Source organism: Festucalex cinctus, chromosome 10 (assembly GCF_051991245.1).
Source record: "Festucalex cinctus isolate MCC-2025b chromosome 10, RoL_Fcin_1.0, whole genome shotgun sequence".
Taxonomy (NCBI): Eukaryota; Metazoa; Chordata; class Actinopteri; order Syngnathiformes; family Syngnathidae; genus Festucalex; species Festucalex cinctus.
Window position 1 is genome coordinate 20,237,646 of NC_135420.1, and position 19,865 is coordinate 20,257,510.

At 42.3% G+C, this 19,865-nt stretch overlaps 2 protein-coding genes and 1 pseudogene across 6 annotated transcripts in view; all 3 read right to left on the reverse strand.

The window, feature by feature from the left end:
- Positions 1-1,123: 1,123 nt before the first annotated feature.
- On the reverse strand, positions 1,124-7,742 carry LOC144027332 (SERPINE1 mRNA-binding protein 1-like). Of its 2 annotated transcripts, none has more exons than XM_077534749.1 (9): positions 7,355-7,742; positions 4,873-5,059; positions 4,653-4,793; positions 3,551-3,622; positions 3,391-3,465; positions 3,136-3,307; positions 2,551-2,595; positions 2,257-2,457; positions 1,124-2,170 (listed from the first exon to the last, which is right to left on the reverse strand). In XM_077534749.1, exons 1-9 carry the CDS (start codon positions 7,620-7,622, stop codon positions 2,114-2,116), a joined length of 1,218 nt encoding a protein of 405 aa, XP_077390875.1. In that variant the 5' UTR covers positions 7,623-7,742; the 3' UTR covers positions 1,124-2,113. The 2 variants fall into 2 exon arrangements, with proteins under 2 accessions (XP_077390875.1, XP_077390876.1); XM_077534750.1 differs by having other exon boundaries at positions 3,136-3,304; positions 7,355-7,741.
- A 1,625-nt stretch (positions 7,743-9,367) lies between these two features.
- Positions 9,368-14,529, reverse strand: LOC144027005 (3-keto-steroid reductase/17-beta-hydroxysteroid dehydrogenase 7-like; annotated as a pseudogene). The gene is made up of 9 exons (XR_013285352.1): positions 14,345-14,529; positions 13,271-13,480; positions 12,994-13,086; positions 12,727-12,839; positions 10,984-11,195; positions 10,571-10,705; positions 10,465-10,521; positions 10,273-10,369; positions 9,368-10,185 (listed from the first exon to the last, which is right to left on the reverse strand). The product of XR_013285352.1 is annotated as a 3-keto-steroid reductase/17-beta-hydroxysteroid dehydrogenase 7-like (transcript).
- A 161-nt stretch (positions 14,530-14,690) lies between these two features.
- The window catches only part of LOC144026958 (discoidin domain-containing receptor 2-like), a 35,116-nt gene continuing 29,941 nt past the window's right edge, over positions 14,691-19,865 (reverse strand). For all 3 annotated transcript variants that reach the window (XM_077534148.1, XM_077534149.1, XM_077534150.1), the window contains exons 8-17: positions 19,367-19,607; positions 19,188-19,253; positions 18,792-18,928; positions 17,977-18,139; positions 17,671-17,876; positions 17,461-17,588; positions 17,199-17,396; positions 16,032-16,266; positions 15,772-15,921; positions 14,691-15,673 (exon numbers count right to left, since the gene is read on the reverse strand). In XM_077534148.1, coding sequence (XP_077390274.1) covers positions 15,542-15,673; positions 15,772-15,921; positions 16,032-16,266; positions 17,199-17,396; positions 17,461-17,588; positions 17,671-17,876; positions 17,977-18,139; positions 18,792-18,928; positions 19,188-19,253; positions 19,367-19,607 — 1,656 coding nt within the window. In that variant the 3' untranslated portion in view covers positions 14,691-15,541. The remainder of the gene's footprint in view (positions 15,674-15,771; positions 15,922-16,031; positions 16,267-17,198; positions 17,397-17,460; positions 17,589-17,670; positions 17,877-17,976; positions 18,140-18,791; positions 18,929-19,187; positions 19,254-19,366; positions 19,608-19,865) is intronic.

The window sequence follows — 19,865 nt, forward strand, 5'->3', positions numbered from 1 at the left end:
CAAAAACGAGCATGATTCATCGAAGAGCCTAAATTATCCCAAGGTGTTAAATTAACGTGAGTAATAACACCTGTTTGCCCGTATGTGCTTTGCAATTGGCTGGCGACCTCTCCCGTCTACCCCTCGCAGCTGTACAGCTGACTTTAATGAGTGCGGTTACGACTGCATCAATGAGCCTACAAGTTACGCATCATGTTTACTTTTGCTCAACAGTATGTGAGTGTTTTCCCCCACGACCACAGCATGGTGATGGTGGGCCACAGCTCGACCCCCTCAGAGCCTGGAGACAAGCTGGTGTATCACTCAGCAGATGTCATGGCTCCTTCTGTCTATGTGGGCACATGACGACACGTATGACACATAACGCCTGTCTTCATTCACGTGACATGATACGGGGACAATTTGGATTCCGTTTGACAGCTTCCGTGGAATGCTTCAAATCATTGAATCATAGAAATTACTTTTTTTTTTTTTTTAAGGGGGGGGAGGGGCATCTTTTTGGGGCTAATTTGTGTACATTTCAACAGTACTGTCATCGAACATTTTTTCAAGCTAATAAAATACCAACCTTTTGATCCTACAGCGCCAAGAAACTACATAGAAACCAATGGCACAGACATGACAAGTTACTAATTATAGCAACTTATAGGGTTGGGTTTTCCTGGGAACTTTTCACACATGAAACTGTGAAATGACAATTTTTTTTGTCCCTGCCACATTTTTTTAAATGTATGTTTTGCCGGTTTATAGAAAACATTGAATGTCTGCCAGCAATGTTACTAATTTTTGCTCATTTATTTCAATGGCTGCCATGCAGACTTTTGCTATTCGCAGGCCCAAGTCCCAATCCAATGAAAATATCAGGAGTCAACTGCACTGGCAGAATTTTTCTCGAGTTACAGGAAACGTCTTTACGCAATACATTAGGAGAGGTAGAGAAAGAACGAGAGAGCGTTAGAGAGAAAACTACCGTAATTCTTAAGTGCAAAACCATTTTCCGGTGGAGATTTGCCAGGCAACCTTCCATCAGCAGAATCTTGTTGATGCATATTAGTTTCAAACAGCACTTATACTTTTGTTTTCACTTTGCAGGTTAATCCAGTGTAAAAATACAGACAGTGCAAACAATTTACCGACCATCTTTATTTACCGACAGAGGTCTCCGATAGCAGGGCAGGAATTCACACATTTGCAGAAGCACGTCAGTTGTTCCACACAAATGAGGGACGACTGTTATTTCTTTCAGAGCGATTATGCGAGTGGTGGTGGTGGCGCGTGCTGCCGTGGCGATGAAAGCATACAGACTGCGGTGAGCAGCTGAGGCGGAGTGTGTAAAACGGTAGCGGGCTGAAGACCCTCGCCACCAAAAATTAATCTTCAATGCAGTCGATGAGATGACCTCCAGTGATTAAAAAAAAAAAAAAAGAAAAAAAGAAAAAAAAAAGCCCCATTTTGACCAAATGTTGCTGTACAAAAAGAAGCCTCGTTTGTCATCAGATGTCGTTTGCACCGTCAATCAATTTAAAAGAATTTATGAAAATATTTTACAGGCCGTCCACCTTAGGAATATTGACCTTCCTGTGTAGAAAGTACAAATCACCCCCCAGGTGCTGAAGCAGAATAAAAACAAAAAGACAAATTTCAATGCATGGAGCCGGGACGGCGAAACGGGCAGCGGCGCACACCACAAATGATGCTTGACTGGTTTCCAAATGCAGATTTTTTTTTTCTTTTTTAAAAGCAGCAATTACAAAAGATTCTATCAATGGTAAAATGCATAACCTCTGAAAAAAAAAAAATACTGTATGAAAGCATCCCTGGTACTTTGTTTCCAAGTACAAAAACCTCTACCAATAAGCTGCTCCCCGAGTAGCAAGAAGTCCATTTTCTTTTTTGTGTTTTTTTTTGTTAATTTTGTTTTTTTTTCCACCGGTTTTGTTTTTATTGGGTAAAACGCAGTCCTCGTGTCGAGTGTCACAGTTCATGACAGTCTTCTCCCGTCGTTTCACTTTGCTGAAGGATCCAGGAACATGCAAGCCTCGTAGTGGAGGTGCTCAGGGGGTGGGTGGGGCCTTCCTGTGGGCCCCTCCCCCCCAAAATGCAGCCAAGGCTCTCAGGCCAGGGCCGGGAAGGCCTCGGGGTCGTCCACGTTGGGCACCAAAGCAGCCGACTGGCGAAGGGGCGGAGACACATAAATTGTTAGTTTTCAATATTTCCAATTTTTTTCCCCAAGGTTTTATCACTTCAGATTTCTACCTTCTCGGTCCTTCCTCCACGCGACGGCCTGGGGGTGTCGCCGCCGCGGTCACCGGGGGGCGGGCCTCCTCGCCCGCGTCCGCCCCGCCCGCCTCGCGGGCCGCCGCGTCCGCGGCTCGTGCGTCCATGGTCGCCGAAGTTGATTTCCAGCTGGGATGTGATGTCGTTGGCTGGCTTGCGGAAGTGGTGCTCCTCATCCATCTGGGAGACAAAAAAATAATAAAAATACAACCCAGACATGAGGTCACTCACTCGTTTCTGTTAGAATTTGTGGCGTGGACGTGGTGAGCTCACCTTAGACTCAAAACCCTCCGCGTCGATCAGCTCACCCTTTTTACCCTGCGAGAGGGAGGAAGATGCAAATAATTAGAAAACGCTTTCAAATATACACCCAAGAAAAGATTTCAAGCGTTACTCAACATTGCAATTACAACTGAACTAGAACACTATCGAATATTTTTAGGATCAATTAAGCCATTGATCATTCAATCAACTAATTGGATTTATTTTAATTTTGCATTAAAGTATTACAAAAGTATTTTTTTCTCTAGATTACTGTTTATTAATCAGTGATTAGTGTTTATTTCGTACTTCATATTCGTATAGAGCAATAAAAAAAGTTTTCCAAAGTAAAGCAGATGTTTGCATTCATGAAGGACTACAGAAATCACAATTACTGCTGAAATCAAATTTCAATTCACTCAAAATCAAACTGGCCGACTTCCTATTCTATTAAACACATGGGTCGTCTATATATTTTTTATATGATTGGGGGTGTCGCCGCCGCGGTCACCGGGCATTTGCAAAATGTGTCCGACCAAGCTGAAATTCTCGCGACTTGGAAATGGCAGCGGCACGTGGCAAATGATTGAAACTCACTACGGCCTTGGACTTGTGCAGCACGAATCCTTTGTTCCAGTCGGCGCCCTCGTTGGCCTTGCGAATGTTGAACTCCACCTTAGATCGCTCCTTGTCCTGCATGGCCTTCCACTCGTCCAAGGTCATCTCTTTGGGGCCTTCCTCCTTCACCTCCTCCACCTCATTCTCCCTTCAACAAAAACACGCGAGGCGCACCGTGAGCGCCCGACCGCCGCGGCTGACGGCGCCGGCGAGCGCAGGACGAGATCAACTTACTTGTTCTCGGAGTCGGCGGGCGGATGCTCCTCGCCTTCGGGGTTCTCCTCGGTGGCGTTTGACTGGTCGAGTTCGCTGTGGAAGGCACGCGCTTGTATTTCAGTTCTTGTGCGACGCGCGCTCATCATGTTTTTCATGTTGGGGGGTGTGGCCGACTTACTTGAGCTCATCTTTGACTGTGCCCCAGTTGTGAGATCCGCTTCCACCTCGTTTCTCTTCACCTTTCAGACCACTGGAGGGAGGGGGGGTTCGGGGAAGAATGAGTATATTCCACTTGGCAGCAGGGATGTAACGATATCGGCAATATCGTGATAACATGATATTAAAACGACCACAATATCGTTATCATCATGTCATCATATTAAAAGCAACATCTATTAAAACAGGCAGGTTGATTTCCATTTATGTAGTTCGAGCATCCTCTGGTGGGCTAGTTTTTTTGTGCAGTTTAATTTTCACAAGGTATGTTTTGACCCTTGTTTAAAATCCACGCTAATGGCCAGATGAAGAGGTACATAATATGCTTGTGAACCGAGTGAATAGGTGGAGGAACTTAATCTGTGTGTGCATCAGCAAGTAAGTGCCTCAATATTAAGTGTTATTAGATTGTAGGTTGTTTATATGCTTTGCTGTAATGTACAAAAGCACAATATTGTGTTTTTTTTGTATCCCCACAATATTTTCATAATTATCGTATCGTGCCCTTCTTGGAGACAATTAGGATGTTGAAAAGTTTGACGGCTTTGTACAGGAATGGACAACAAATAATTACCACCCGATCCCCCGAGGTTATTGCAACTGTGCTTCAGTGTTGAAGGTAAATATACATTAAGGTATACATGCAGATACGACATTAGTTTGTTGATTTTTTATTTTATTTTTTAATATATTAAAGGCTTATAAAAATAAACTTAGGTCTGTGCCAATGCCACAGGTGTAAGCTTTAAAATGTTTTTGGAATTATGTTTCTATCTGCTTCAGAAGCTGAGATATTATTTTAAATATTGTTGAATTTCCTGGAAAAACGTCCAGCATTTTCAGCATCCGTTTTAGAGGCATGTTTTGCCAGGCGCTTTGGGCCTTTATGGTTTAAACATTTTCTTGCTTTGTACAAAAAACAAAAAAATGATAATCCTAATCATGATTTCAATTAACTACCAAAATAATTGTGATTAATATTTTCTTTGTAATCGAGCAGCTCTAATACTAGTTCAAATGCAACCATTAAAACTCAGTAATGACGTCAGTGACCATTTACTTACGCTCGGTCGCTGCCGCTGTGCCTGTCAAATTCCCGCTTCCCTCTGGAGTCAAAGCCGTCGCTGCGACCCATGCCGCGCCCTCTGCCTCCACGGAAGCCCCTGCCGCCACCGCGGCCCCTCATCGGTCTGTCGCCGATGGGCCTGAAGGGCGGCAACGACGACAACCATTAACTGTCGGGCTCGCCGGGACGTGTCATGCGACGGCGGAACGGAAACTCACTTCTCCACGGAAAATTCGCCTCCCTCGGGCTTGTCGCCGGGCTCGCCGGCCGGCCTCTCGAAACGGCGAGGTGGCCGCCTGTCCACCGGCCGTCGGTCTGCGGGGGGGCGGCCCTCTCCCTGCTGGCCGCCCTGGGGTCTCGAGCCTTCGCCCTCCGGTTTGCGGCCCATTCTCCTCATGCCGGGACCTACGGGATGACATGAGAACTATAAATGTTAGGAATGTGACGATAACGGCAATATCACGATATCAAAACCGCCTCAATATTGTTGTCGTCATGTCACAATATTAAAAGCAGCACATCGGTTAAAAATGTCAAGTTGATTTCCATTTGTTCAGTTCTAGCACCCTCTGGTGGCTAGTTATTTAGTGCAGTTTAATTTTCACAAGACATGTTTTGCCCTTCTATGTTTAAAATCCACACTAATCGTCAGATGAAGTTGGATGTAATATACTTGTGAATCGAGTCAATATGTGGAGGAACTCAATGTGTGCTTGCTAATGCAAGTGCCTCAATATTAAGTGTTATTAGAGATTGGAGGTGGTTTATATGCATTTACAAAAGCTATGTTATGTATAAAAGCATAATACTGTGCTTTTTTTTAGTATGAGACATTTTTTTGTTTTTTAGTAGTATCGCCATCCTCCCCACAATATCATGATAATTATCGTATCGTGAGGTTCATATCGTGATATTGTATTGTGATGTTTGGATATCATTACATCCCTAATAAATGCACAAACTAGTAAATAGAGTGGAACTGTTGAACTCAACACCCCAAAAAGGCAAAAAAAAAACTTCACAGGAAGCATTTCTAAAATTAATTAACCCCATGTTAATTTATGAAAACATTGAAGAAATATTTACATGGTTGAAGGCACCTTTAATGGATGCCAAACTTGACTTGAGCGAAAAAGTATGTATGATTGATTGCTGCCACGTCTCTAAGTGAAAATATTTACTAAACAAGTGTTGACAACTGTATCAATTTTAAGTAGGCGGCAAATTATTAATGCTAACCAAATATCTGTGTGATAGGATTCATCCAAACAAAGCTCGTGTATTGCATGTCTAACTAAATACTGTTTATGCATTCACAGTAAACGCATGAAAGTGGCCCCATATTTAGGCTATTATTCAGCTTAATTGATTGATAGTGTTTAACGGCTTGAGTTTGAGAGTGATGTCCTTGAAATCGATGACCCTCATGCATGTCAAAAGTGAAACTGAAAGTATGTTTCTGCTTCTCTCCCAATGTAGCAACCATCAGCCCGTGTCGTCTACTTGGCCGGTCAATTTGCCCGTATTCTCCAACATTGCTCTGTGTAAATGCCAAAAGATTTATTGAATTATTTACACTGTTTAAGAGCACATTCAAATAACTAAAGTTATATTAGTGAAATGGCCCGATAGGAAAAAGGACCCTCGTGTTATCTGTACAATTGTCGGCTTAATTCACTTGACGATCGTTTCCGCAGCACCTTTTCGAACAATTGAGGGGAATTGTCCGCTAGAGATTACAACACCGTCAATCAATAGCTGAGGCAGCAGTGGATGAATGGTTTGGAATGTGGCCTGTGATTACCCCAGATTTGAACCACCCCCCTGATTTTGCTTTGCTCCCCCGACCGGCACTGAGCTAAGCCCTTGAGCAAAACACATTGCCTGCCGTGTGCCCGATCACATTGTGTGCAAATAAACGTCTTGAACGCTGCGCGGCTCCACCACCATCCTCATCATCATGATCCTGACAGCACATGGCCGCTGTAGGCCGACACATGTTGGAGAGTGGAGACATTGCTTCAGTCGCCCTGTGTACCAAAATAGAAGCATCTAGCAGCTGGGTGCAACACCCAGGGTGCACCTGTCTCATCTTCTCTCCAGAAACTAGATCACTTGACCTCACACTTGGACACACAGTTTGCTGATTACGGCTAACGTGAGCATACAAGTGCATCAAATTGTGCAGTTTTTTTTTTTAAGATTGATTTTCTGCGTAATAGCAGTTAGCATGATGCTAAAGGGAAAACAAGGAAGTGCTGTTCTGAAGAAGCATGTGCGCGCCTGTTTATCGTTTGTTGATAATGTACACGAGTTGCATGTTGAATCATTAATTTGACGCGGATGTACGGGACATTTGACTTGTGTAAAAGGTTTTCTACTAAGTGTATTTGCTATTAACATGTCGACAAACATGCACTCGCACATCATATTCACGCAAGGCCTGGACTGTCTGTGAGGGAGGGCCTCGAGGCAAACCAAAATGTGGTCTTCGGAAAGATTATTCATAGCTTTCTCGCAAGGTTCGAGAAATGTTTGTCCGGGATCGAGAAGGGCCCAGGGGGGACGCAGAGAACTCGGCAACCACGCGGAGCTCACGCCTCGGCAGTTTTATGCACCTTGTTACAAGTTAGCTTTTAGCATCCCCCTCAAAATCCTCTTGTGCTAAGGAGAGGTTCGAAAAGCTGAAAATGTGCTCACCGTCTTTCTTGAGCGGGACGGGAGCCTGGGGCTCCGCCTTTTTGTCGGTCAACGGGGTTTTTCTGTCTTTCTGGGACTCCTTTTTGGGCTGTTTGGCCGCCTGGGTTGCAGGCTTGGCGGCACCAGGAGCGGGAGCCTCCTTCTTCTTCTTCTTCGCCTCAGCCTGTGCCTGCTTCATCAGCTCGAACGGGTCCGATTCATCGTCCAATAATTGGTCGTATCGATTGGTTACGGCTATGCCAAAACCTTCTTGCATTTGTCCGGGCATGATGGCGCCCCTTCAGCAGGATTTTCCTCCGATTCTACGAGGCTTGGTGCGAACACTTCGCTAGGTGAAGCCACAAGATGGCTGGGGAAAGGAGCTTCTTCTCTTCCGGCGCGATAGACATACGGGGTTTCTTTAGAGGTGCGGGTGGGGCGTGTAGTCCAGTGGGGCCGCCAAACAAAGGGGAATACGCCCGTAAAAACTACGTCACCCAGAATGCAACAGTAACTCGTGTGGTTCGCCTGCGGAAGCGTTGCACGCGCGCTTTAAAACACTTTGCTCTCGTTTTCAATCTGCAAAGAAACTCGTCATGCCTTTAATTCACAACTTTGACCATCTGTGTCAAAATGAGTAATAATAATAACATGCTCGCGTGGTTAATGTAATCCCAAAAGTGACGACAAAGTTCAAATCAAAAGTCGTGGTTCATGTAATCCCAAAAGTGACGACAAAGTTCAAATCAAAAGTCAAGAGTGGTAAAAGCTACAGAAAAGAATGTAAAACTTGCTTCCATTTGTAATGAAAAATTCAGTTTCAACTCTTTTATTTTATTTTTATTTTTTTATATATATATATTTTTAAAGGATTTTTAGTTCCCCCCCCCAATTTTTAAGTAAACTGTGTTTACTTTATATTGGTATAATTTTTTAGAAAATAAAAATGACAAATTCTTTTAAAACTATATTTAAATTGATTACAAATTAAATAAACAAGTAGCGTTGAAAATTTTTACAAACACATTTATAAAGTGTTTTGTTTGGATTCTAAGAATGGTCTGGTGGTCCATTAACTCTGATAAAAATGTAACGTGACTTAAACATAACTTTACTCACCGCACCACTGTTTTTTTTTTTTCGAGATGGGCCAAGTTATAAGGTGAATTATTTACCTTTCACAAGCTTATGGTTTTTAATTGTTCATTTTTTCTCTGTTTGTCATTAGACAATTTTTCTTCTCATTCTTTAAAACATCTGTATTATGATTGGTAGCTATCGACAAGTAATCAATTGTCAAATTGACAACTATTTTAATAATCGAGTAATCATTTGGAGCCAATTTTTAAGTTAAAATTGTCCAAATCCTCTGATTTCAGCATATCAACAATAATTGTTTATCAATTTCTGTAGTCTTTAGTGAAAGAAGACTGATTATCTTCTGTGTTTAATCAAAATAAGATTTGCAAACATCTGTTTTTACTTTGGAAAACAATGACTGAATCAGTAACATAGTACATCAATCCCTCCCACCTTTTTTAAAAACACAAGTACTAATCACAAAGAATAATAAATAGATTAAATCAATTTTCAATATTCTATTCGATAGTGACAGCACTAATGCTTGGTTTACGACTGCAGTGCGTCACAACGAAGAGTCGTTTCTAATATCAAGTCCAGTTCAGCTTATCAGCCTTGACAGACGGACTGAAGGTTGGTCCAGCCCACAGAAAGACACCCGCCGCCTCAGCATCACCAGAACGCACCACAGCAGCCCAGCATCCCCATCAGACATGACGTCCGTTCTCACCAAGGCCATGATGGAGTCCTACGCGCTCATGATTTTGGTCATGGGGACGTTCTTCTTATACTTGTGCGGCATGGTGTGGGCTTTCTCCAACCCCAAAGTGAGCGCGGCAGAGGAGCGGCAGAGCGACAATTCTGAGATGCGGCCGCCAGCGTCGCCCAACGCTGCAGACGAGCTCTCTCGCTGCACCTACGTACGCTTTGGGGAAAACACTGAGAGCCTGCTGTGGGAATCTGATGCGTTTTGTCCTGAGCGGTGTGGATTTGACAGCCGCACGTGTGATGGCATCTTTGAAGAAGGAAGAACAAGTCATTCTTGACATTTAGGTCCAACAAGAGGGTGAGAAGAAGAATGTAAACATTCAGACACCAGCGTCACTTGTTAAGGTAGTTAAGCGTTTTATTATGTTTCAACAGTGCTTAGCTTCTTTCTACATTTGTGTGACGACAATGTTAAAATGTGAAATGAGTGACTGATAACCATATTACAAGGTTTGTTATTTGACTGTTAAAGACAGTGATAGATCATCAAGTGTGATCAAATTTCACTTAATTGGTCCAAAAATTAGGTATTGATAAATTAGATTTGTTCAGCTATCTATGCAAGAAATTGTGACCGGCAGAACAATTCCCTGCTATTCCACTAGATGGCAGAAGAAACATCTTTTGTAACGTCAGTCCTGGTACTTTTCTGACACGCCCCATATGCAAGTGGTTAAAGAGCCGTTAAGATGTTATTTGTTTCCTCCTGATTTCACGTTCCAGCTTCAGCAGCTGACAGCCGCACATGTGATGGCATCTTTGAAATTATATTTGTTCAGCCATCTATGCAAGAAATGGTGACAGGCGGAACAGTTCCTTGCTATTCCACTAGATGGCAGAAGAAACAATAGCTTTTGTAGCGTCAGTCCTGGTACTTTTCTGACACTCCTCATACGCAAGTGGTTAAAGAGCCGTTAAGACGTTATTTGTTTCCTCCTGACTTCACGTTCCAGCTTCAGCAGCTCGTCATACAGCGCCTCGGACGTGTCCAAGTCGACATCCATCTGGAAAGAGGAAATAAGTTCCTGCGCCATTTCAACAATATCCTCTCCAGGATGCTCATTCCAAGTGGAAATATTTACTGGACATACCTGCCGTGGTTGCGTGTAGCAAAAACTGAGGGCAGATGTTAAACTGGTATTTGGCTCGAGGGTCCAACCTTTCACGTTTTTGATTAAAAAGCCAAATCTGCAACAACAAAAACAATAAAAAAAAGACAAGCACATCCATGATTTTCCTGCAGCATCCCCCCTCCCCCAATGTAAGATTTCGTTTCAGCTTACCAAAGCTTCAGCTACGTTATAGGGTGTCAAGGTGAAAGTATTGGTGAACACTCGGATCTGATAACACGGAGAGGAGTTGCATTGCGGTGAATGACATCAGTCGCACAAACTTTCTCGTGTCACTCTCCAGCCATAAGAGAGGAAGAAGCAGGGTCCAGAGGAATGCTGGGAAGGAAGGCAGGATGCCGTAAGTCAGGTTGGTCATCACAAAGCCGGGGCAAATCACAGATGAGTATAAGCCCTGGAGAGTACAATTCAGCTAAAATTACATCCGATTTATGTTCCAGTATTAGATGCGAGAGTTGTTAGGAAACTACTACTCTAAAAAACTATTAAAATAAACTGAATAAAAAAAAAAAAAAAGATGAGTTTCAGATTTTGTTCCACAGCATTTGGAATATCAAGTATTTGAACTTTTCATGATATCCTTTTGTTGGAATTTTTACAACACAGAACTCGACAAGGGCGTTATTATTTAAGCTAGCTCGACCGCGATGTCAGAATTTCTTTATTCGCAACCAACCTGTAGCACGTGTTGATTGCCAGGCTGAGCAGGTCGGAAACATATTTGGATGAGCTATATGGCTCGCGGCCTCTACGGTGCTGCACGTCTTCCAGGCTAAAAGCCGAGCGGCGGGCGTTACTGGAGGATGTCCATATGAGCTGAGAGGTCCGGCCGGCTTGGCAAAGAAGCGGCTCGAGCTCCCTGATCTGAAAGGAAATTTCATTTACTGATCTTGAAACATTTGATATGACTCACTTCAACATACTTCCTTAAAACTAGGGGTGGGTACCTCACGATATGAGATACCGCGATTATCGATATATATTGGTCAAGAAATAAGTCCACGATAATCTACGATAAAACTAAGACATAAAGTTTCGTTTTGTACCATCAATGAAAAACAATATTAAAACCGGTGTCTTCTTCACAGTGAAGACTTTAGTGTATTTTTTTAAACAAAATATTGTCTTAACTCATTCACTCCCAGCCATTTTCACTGAAGCAACCACGTTCACGCCCAGCTGTTTTACGGGATTTTGACTAATTTTGCAAGGTCCATAGAACATTCTGTTCTATTGCTATAAAAACATGGAGCCTCCCAAAAGAAAGATTAGACATTAGAGTCTCTTCTTTCATCAGGAAAAAAAAAAGTATATTTGTATCTGCTTCAAGTTTCATCATTATTCACAAACCTATTGAAAACACTGGCAAAAAGAGCTTGTTGCAACGTGGCCATGGTTGAGCTCTTATACTCTGCTGCCACATGCTGGCCATTTTATGTAATAACTACCATTGCTTTAAGAGACCTTTTCACCTACATCAAAGCCTTCTGTATGCTCTCGCATAAAAAAAAAACACAAAAAAACAACAACGTATAAATACGTTTTGGGGAGTACAGGACAAAGTATTAAAAAACGTGTTTATATGTTTTTGGGTTTTAATGAATTAACAGACAACTTTCTGTGAACAAGTTTGTGTCTTTCTTAACACTATTGTCATTTAACATGTCAGTCAGTCACATAGTAAATTGTTTCATTTTATAAACTTGACTTTTTCGTGTAACATTGCAAAGTAAAAATAAATAAATGAATAAAATTACTTAAATATTAAATCCAATTAAATCAATATTAATATTCTTCAGAAATTGTGTGCTTCAAAAAGTAGAAACATAAAATATGTTTAAAAACTTTAAAATTGAAGATATAATACACATTTTTCATAGAAACATGCAAAACTGAGTCACTTGCTGGACAGATAAAAGTCTTACATAAGTAAAAGTAAGCTCAAGAGTCTTCTTCCCTTGAAGAGTTCCATACATTCCTCCGCCACTCTTATGAGGTGCTCCCCCAAGTGGCCCGCCAAGTAATTGCTCAATAAGTATTAAGTAATAAACAATGGAGCTGTTATAGCAGCTGTATATTAACTACAAATATCGATACTTGGCATAGGCGTATCAATAATCTATCGGGAGGCAAAGTATCATGATAATTACAACTACACAGTGGCCCTCTAAAAGTTCTGGTATAGAGCTCAATTAAAGCGATTCAGTATAATGAAGCGACTTTCACATTTCACAATTTACCGTAAGCACAATACCGCCTGTGACCTTACATCTGGGACAGTAATGCTATTCATTTTTAATGAGTATTGTTGCTCAAGTGTCAGACGTATCCAATATTGCCTGCATTCTGCCAAAGTGACCTCAAGAGTTGCTCGCGCTGCAGAAAACTAATGTCAACAGGGACGGACGGACTCACAGAGGAAGTGGCCGAAGAGGTTGGTGGCGAACACTTCCTGCAAGCCATCTGGAGTGACTCCATCCTTCTGTGTCAGGATGCCTTCGCCGGTCGAAAACATGGTGATAATACTGCTGCAAATAAAAAACGGCAAATACAGTACAGTATGACTTATGTGATTATTTAGGAAATATATTTCTCTAGAGGAAGTAATGGAAATAATCAGTTACTACACTACTCAGGGGCTAAAATATGGCTACGACGGGAAATGGGGAGGGGTCAATGTACCTGGAAAAGAGGCCTTTGAAGAAAGCCTTGAGATCAAACTGCGGGTTTGGCATGATGCCCGCATTTAGGTAGACATAATCCAGCCGGTTAAACCTGAAAAATACAACCAAAGTTTAATCATTTGGATGTGCTGTCCACAATAGAGTTGACTGGACTATGCTACTTGCTCAGTGAAAATATGTAAACCTGTCATGTGACTCGCTAGTGTGAATAGGGAGCAGGTGTGTTAAAATAAATATTCCAAAAATGCAAGTAAATCTCGAGTGTATGCTTCCACCTGAGCTGGAGCTCCCGTGCAGCACTGAGCACCGAGCAGATACTGCTGGTGTCCATCTGCACCAGCGTCACCTGTGCCGCGGGGTGGGCGGCGAGCAGGGCCGAGCGAGCGGCCTGAGCCCGACGCATGTTTCTGCAGGCCAGGCACAGGTGGAGTCCCTCGGCATCCTGGGAGCTGAGGAGACGCTCGCACAGAGCCAGGCCGATGCCACTATAGGGGAGCAACAAAAATAAATCCAGTGAATCCAGTGCAAGAAGTTCAGGAAACTATCTTATGTGCAGAGTTTTTTTTTATTTTTTTTATGTGTGTGTGGCAAGCTATCAAAACAGATATTATTACATAATTGACATGGGGGAAAAAAAACATGTATTAAGCATGTACTTTTTACCTTTAAACTCATTCACTGCCAGTCATTATAGAAAATTTTTACATTTCCAATACTCACGTGATATTACATTCAATAATTATATATAAACCGAATCTACCAAATAACAGAATAGACTCCCTACTTTTTGTCCCGTCCCGTTCTTTTATAATTGACAGCAGAAAAATGTAGGTTTGCCAAAATACAGCCATTTCTCCCATGGACTCTGAAACTGTGTTTATTTCCTATAAAATGGGGCAATGATGTCATCTACCGGTGGTTGGGCATCAGTAAAGTTGTTTCCAAGTTTGATATTTATAGTGGAGCATGCTCAGATTCGCCCCCATTTAGCACCGCTCTAAAAAATACAATTGACAAGTATACTTGTCAAAGGCAGTGAATGAGTTAAATGATGTACAAGTGTAAAACGTGTACTTCTACTTTTGATATTGTTTGACCCTTTTGGGCTACCGTAGTCATTGCCGGCACACACGGAAGTGAGCCAAAAGTAGTACGGCATAAAATGTAAAAAAAATAAAATAAAAGATACATTTAAAAAAATGAAAAAAATGTGGGTCCCCTAGCATCGCGCATTACAGATTACATTTCATTAATACTAATCATGACCACTGGCACTAACTTATAATACAACAATACGTCAACAAAACACGCCAGGGGTGACGGGACGGCACTCGACAGCAAACGCTTACCTGTTGGCTCCCGTCACCAAAACAACCTTATTCATCCTTTTACTGCTTTACTATTATCGAAATAAAAGAACTAAACTAAACTAAACTAAACTAAACTAAACTAAACTAAACTAAACTAAACTAAACTAAAATCAAGCAAAACATTTTGTAACAGCCTGGTTACCGGCACAGAAAGTTATGCGCTTTTGAACTTGCATTGGAGTCATGCTTGGCCCGCCCCCTCTGTTCTGTGATTGGATAGGACTGAGCACTCCAGCCAATAGCATCACGAAAGCATGATAGGACCAGGGGGAAGGCCGACCAATTCCTGAGCGACTTGAATAAAGCAACAGCTTGTCCAGGATAGGACAGTCCTATTAGGACTAATCGATTTATTTACTAAATCAATGTACAACGTTTGCTCACACGTACAGTATATAAACATTTTTTCACTTACAATGCTGTAGAAAAACGCTTTTATGTTTGTTTCATGTAACTATATCTCCCCCAATTAACCCTGTTTAAAATCCTATCATTTAACACATACGTGACCCTTTTCGGCACCCGTAAGACACTTTTGTCACACGATACCATGACAACGCGTACACATTTATCCAACAGCGCTACTTTGCATGTCCCATCCACCCACCTACTTGCTTGGATCACTCATCCAATAAAGTACCGCGAATATGAAAGAAATTGGCATATTAATGCACAAATATATCAAGCACACAAAAACAGTCAAACAGTCAACATATATAAATACAAGTTGAAACATAAAAACAGTCATTCACACAGCAAAGACAGACATTACAGAGTTGAAGTTTCCTTCTTATTCAACGACGAGACTGAGATGAAACACTTGAAATTGCTGCACTTTCCCCCTTCTACATTCAAGCAGTCTTCTGAACAATGAATGACACACAAAAATAAGTCTTTGGTCACTTTAAAATGTGACATTTCCACTTCATATTTAAACATACAACAATGAAAAGTGCAGAATGTCACTTGCTACAGTTATACTGGAGTAGCACAACCATACATTGTGTTGTGTTTTGTTGTAAGAATATGTGGACGAGTGTCTCTGGTCAGTCCGTAGCGCGTACGTCCGCCGCACAGTGTTCTCCAAACGCTAACACAGATGACGCGCACAAGTAGCTTAAGCCTGGATCGTGTTGTGACACACGGTCTTTATCTGCCTGAAACATCGCAGTGGCTCTATGGTTGGATTTCCAGGAGGGCTCGGTGTATTTCCTGGAAGGACGGCCTTTCTTTGGTGTTCCTCCTCCAACAGCCCAGCATGACCTTATAAAGCGAGTCCGGGCACAGCACAGGCTGTGGCAGGTAGATCTGCGAGAAAGAGATATTGGGGGACATATTAATTATGCAAATATGACCACTATATGGTCAAATTTGTCATTGGTAGCTTAGCATAAATATCTACTCGCCTGTCTTTTCTGATCTCTGAAGAACTCTCCCGTGTTTTCAATAACTTGCTCGTCCGTGAGCTGTGAGTAGGGCTGCTCCTTGCAGAAGTTCAAAATCTCCCACAGGGTGACCGCGAAGGCCCACACGTCGCTTGCCGTGGTGAACTTACCCTGCGCGAGCACAGACATGTTTTTATACCTCACAAATGTCTTTTGGTTTTTCATTTCATTTTCTCTCTTTAAGATGCTATAGTTTGTGATGTAATTTGATTGGTCCTCACCAGCAGGATGCTCTCCCAGGACATCCAGCGGATGGGCAGCACCGCTCGGCCTTGGATGCGGTAGTAGTCGCCGCTGTACAGGTTCCTGCTCATGCCGAAGTCGGCTATCTTGATGGTGAAGTTCTTGCCCACCAGGCAGTTGCGGGTGGCCAGGTCTCGGTGCACAAAGTTGAGCGAGGAGAGGTACTTCATGCCCGACGCTATCTGGGCGGCCATATAGCACAGGTTGCCGAAACTGGAGAGGAGAAGGTGGGGGAAACAAATATATGAAGTCATGCATGATGGATGCCAAGTTCTCAAAATTTATTGTATAAAATTAACAGTAAAACTAAGTTTTGGCTTTTTATTAAGCGTAACTCCCCATCCAATCGTGGTCCTTCTATTTAGCCTTTTTTGGTGTTGTTAAAAGTTCTATTTTGTTAATGATGCTTAGTACAGGAGGAAACCTGTATTTATATATATTTTTTTTATTAAAGAATTATAACTGTAATTTAACAAAAGATGCCTCTGCCAAATCTAATATTGGGGTCTAAGGAACTCACCGATAAAAGAAAAAGGTGGTATTCAAAACAGCACGTCCACTTGTTACTTTTTAAAATTTTATATATTTATTTATTTATTTATTGAACAGTGACCACCCGGCACAACCCCCCCACCCCGCCTCCGGACTTATACTAACTGCCCTCGAGCTGAATATGTCTAATCTGTACGTACACCGTATAGTTTATACAGTCTGCTCACGAGGTAGGAGTAACAAGATGGCTGCCACGTGACTTCAACGGCTTGCACTGGCGTGTATGGGCTATCGGCTATCCAGTCATATAGACAGGTCAGTGAGGTAGTTCATTTTGACAACTAATTCCACTGTGGCGGAACATAGTTGTTTGACACTGTAAATTTGAGAGAAGAACAGCGAAAACAGGAAGTATTTCAAGACCAGCCTTGTTTTGCTGAAGTTTGAATGTGAAATCCTCTTCAATCCTGCTTTTTATGTTGACAGAAAGATTCATTTTATAATGTACATCTTTGGCCAGATTGTTGGCATGAAAAGTGTGTTTATAGAACTTTAAAAAAAAGTGCTTTACTTGCTATAAACAGATATTTAAATTTAAATTAAACATTTATGAGCCTCTTTTTTTCTCTTCTTTTTGCTAGCTCTGCATTTACCTGACTGTGGATGCGTTGCTGAGCAGCGCCAGCTGCCCCTCTGGCTCATGGCGGGACAAAAACTGGTTGAGGTCCCCGTTCTCCATGTACTCCGTGATCATGCACAGGGGGTCGCTGTAGATGCACACGGCCAGCAGCCGAACGATGTTAGGGTCCTTCAGGCGAGACATGATCTTGATCTCTTTCAGGAAGTCGTTCCTAACGAAGATGAAGGAAGACGTTCAGAACACTCACTGGTTACTCCATCGATTTTACTCTATACCTTGCGTTTTTGCTCGCATCTGACCGCAGCATCTTCACCGCCACTAAAACCGTCGCCTCGTCTGGCACGTCAAACAAAAACTCTTTATTCATAAACTCCTGCATTCCCTCTGCCTCGCATAGGTGCACCTAAAAACGTGGGAAAGTACAAGAAGAGGTTTTATTCAATTATTTCTAACTTTCCTGGTTGTTGAATTGACAGTCTTCCGACCTCTCCGAACTGGCCCTCTCCCAGCTTCTCTTTGAACGTGAGCAGCTTCCGCGGGAACTCCTCAACCGCCACGTCCTTCCCGGACAGCAAGTCCATGGCGAGCGCAGGGATGGCGTACGTGTTTCCGCCGGTCACGCCCTGCAGGGTGACGATGTCCGCCTCAGCATAGTGAGGGGCGCCGTCCTGGGCCGCCGCGCTGCTGGAAGCTGGAGGGCAGCGATGACAGATGCTTAACGTACAGCGGTTATAAAAAGTCTACACAACATTGCTCAAATGCTGGCTTGCCCATACATAACATCGACGTACCGGGTTCCTCGGAGTTCTGCACGAATTCGGGAAGCTTGCATATAAGCCGTGAGGGCTCCTGGTAGTCGGGGCCCAGCGGGAAGATGCGCTCGTAAGTGGAGCTGGACTCTTGTTCGCTGGTGGCGCTGCTCGATTGGTTGTGACTGTAGACGAAGGTCTCGCTCTGTGTTCACAAAGTGACTCAGTGTTGGATACTATAGTGGTTCTCAAGATTTCTGCATCAAGTACTATTGAAAAAAATACTTAGCTCTCCAAGTATTACTGGAACCTGTCTACGAAAAAAATAGGGGTGTTAGGCGATTAATTTTTTTTTATTGTAATTAACTCATTTGCTCCCACTGACATATATGGTTTTTTTTATGTTATAAGTGTCACAACGACATAGTTATACTTTTTTATTTTTTTTATTTTTTATGCTAGAGCATACAGAAGGCTTTGATTCAGCCTCTGAACTGCAAAGAACGGTTGCAGAAATTGTAGTTATTACACAAACGGCCATCAGGTGGCAGCAGAGCAAAGGAGATCAACCAAGGCCATGTTGGAAAAAAAATCTTACGTTTAAAAAAAAAAAAAAAAAAAGTACCGTATTACCTCAAAATGTAAGCACTAATTTTGACACTATTATTTTTATAGCAGAATATTACAACTTTTTTTCTGAATTTATATTGCCTTTAGGGTTACACGTGGCAGCTATGTTTAATTTTCAATAAGATAATGAGGAGGGTCTTCAAAAAATAACTGTTATATACATTACAGGTCTACCGGTAAATGACCTCTATAATTGCAATGAATTCTGCCATTTGAATGACATTTACCTTCTCCAACATCTTCTGCCACACCTGCCTCCACAGGATGATGACGATGATGGCCACCAGGATGAAAATGATAGCCACCAGGCAGCCAATCAGAATGCGTGTAGTGCTGTCGTCCACTTTATGAGTGGGGTCGTCCTCTGGGGAGGGGGACAGGGAGGTGTTTGAAGTACAAAAGCAGAGAAGTACTACCATCGTAGTAATCTAATCTTTAGTGTCAGGAAGACACATAGTCCACTTTGAAAATTGCAAAAGTGGATTTCTTTACTTCCTTAATTCTTTTTAATTTATTGGGAAATTAAACCATTCTGTTTTTTTGTGTGAAATGCATGACAAAGGCAAACATGAGGTAAAAAAAAAAAAAAAAAAAACTAACAGAAAAATGTGACTTTCACTGACCTGGCTGGATGATGGGCGGAAGTCCTGTCTTTGGAGGGGTCAGTGTTGTGTTATACATGGCTGTATCTGAAAAAAAATATATCACATTTTAAGTTATTTAAAGAGGGAATTGTTCATTTTTGGATGACTCAGGAAGGCTATTATTTGTGGGAATACGATACAATACATATAGATTGTACCTGACTGGAAGGTGATCTCGCTGAACAGCAGCCAGACGTCTGCAAAGTAGAACTGGCACTTGATGGCGCTGGCCATGTGATTGGCCAGCGGGACGGGGACGAAGCGTGCACGGGGGTCTTCGTCGTCCACGGCGGGGCTGAAGGCGAGCGGCGTGGCCTCCCAGTCCAAATCGGAGCGGAAGTAGCAGACCACTTGCTGGAAGGCCTTGACGTTGTGCGTGAACATGTTGTTGCAGTGAACCTGAAATTTAGAGACACAATGTTACAATAACCTATGACTATTAACATATTGTCAGTCAATTAAAAAATTTAAACCACATAATTTCACAATTAAATTGCGGCAGCATAAAAAGTGGCACATTTAACCTCTGTTCTAAATGTAAAATACTGTAATGTTTTTTTTTTTTTTTTCTTTCAGTTTTTCATACTCTTGTTCATTAACATTAAAGTGGACAAATCCTGTATGTCTACCTCATAACACAGTTGTATCTTTTCGTTC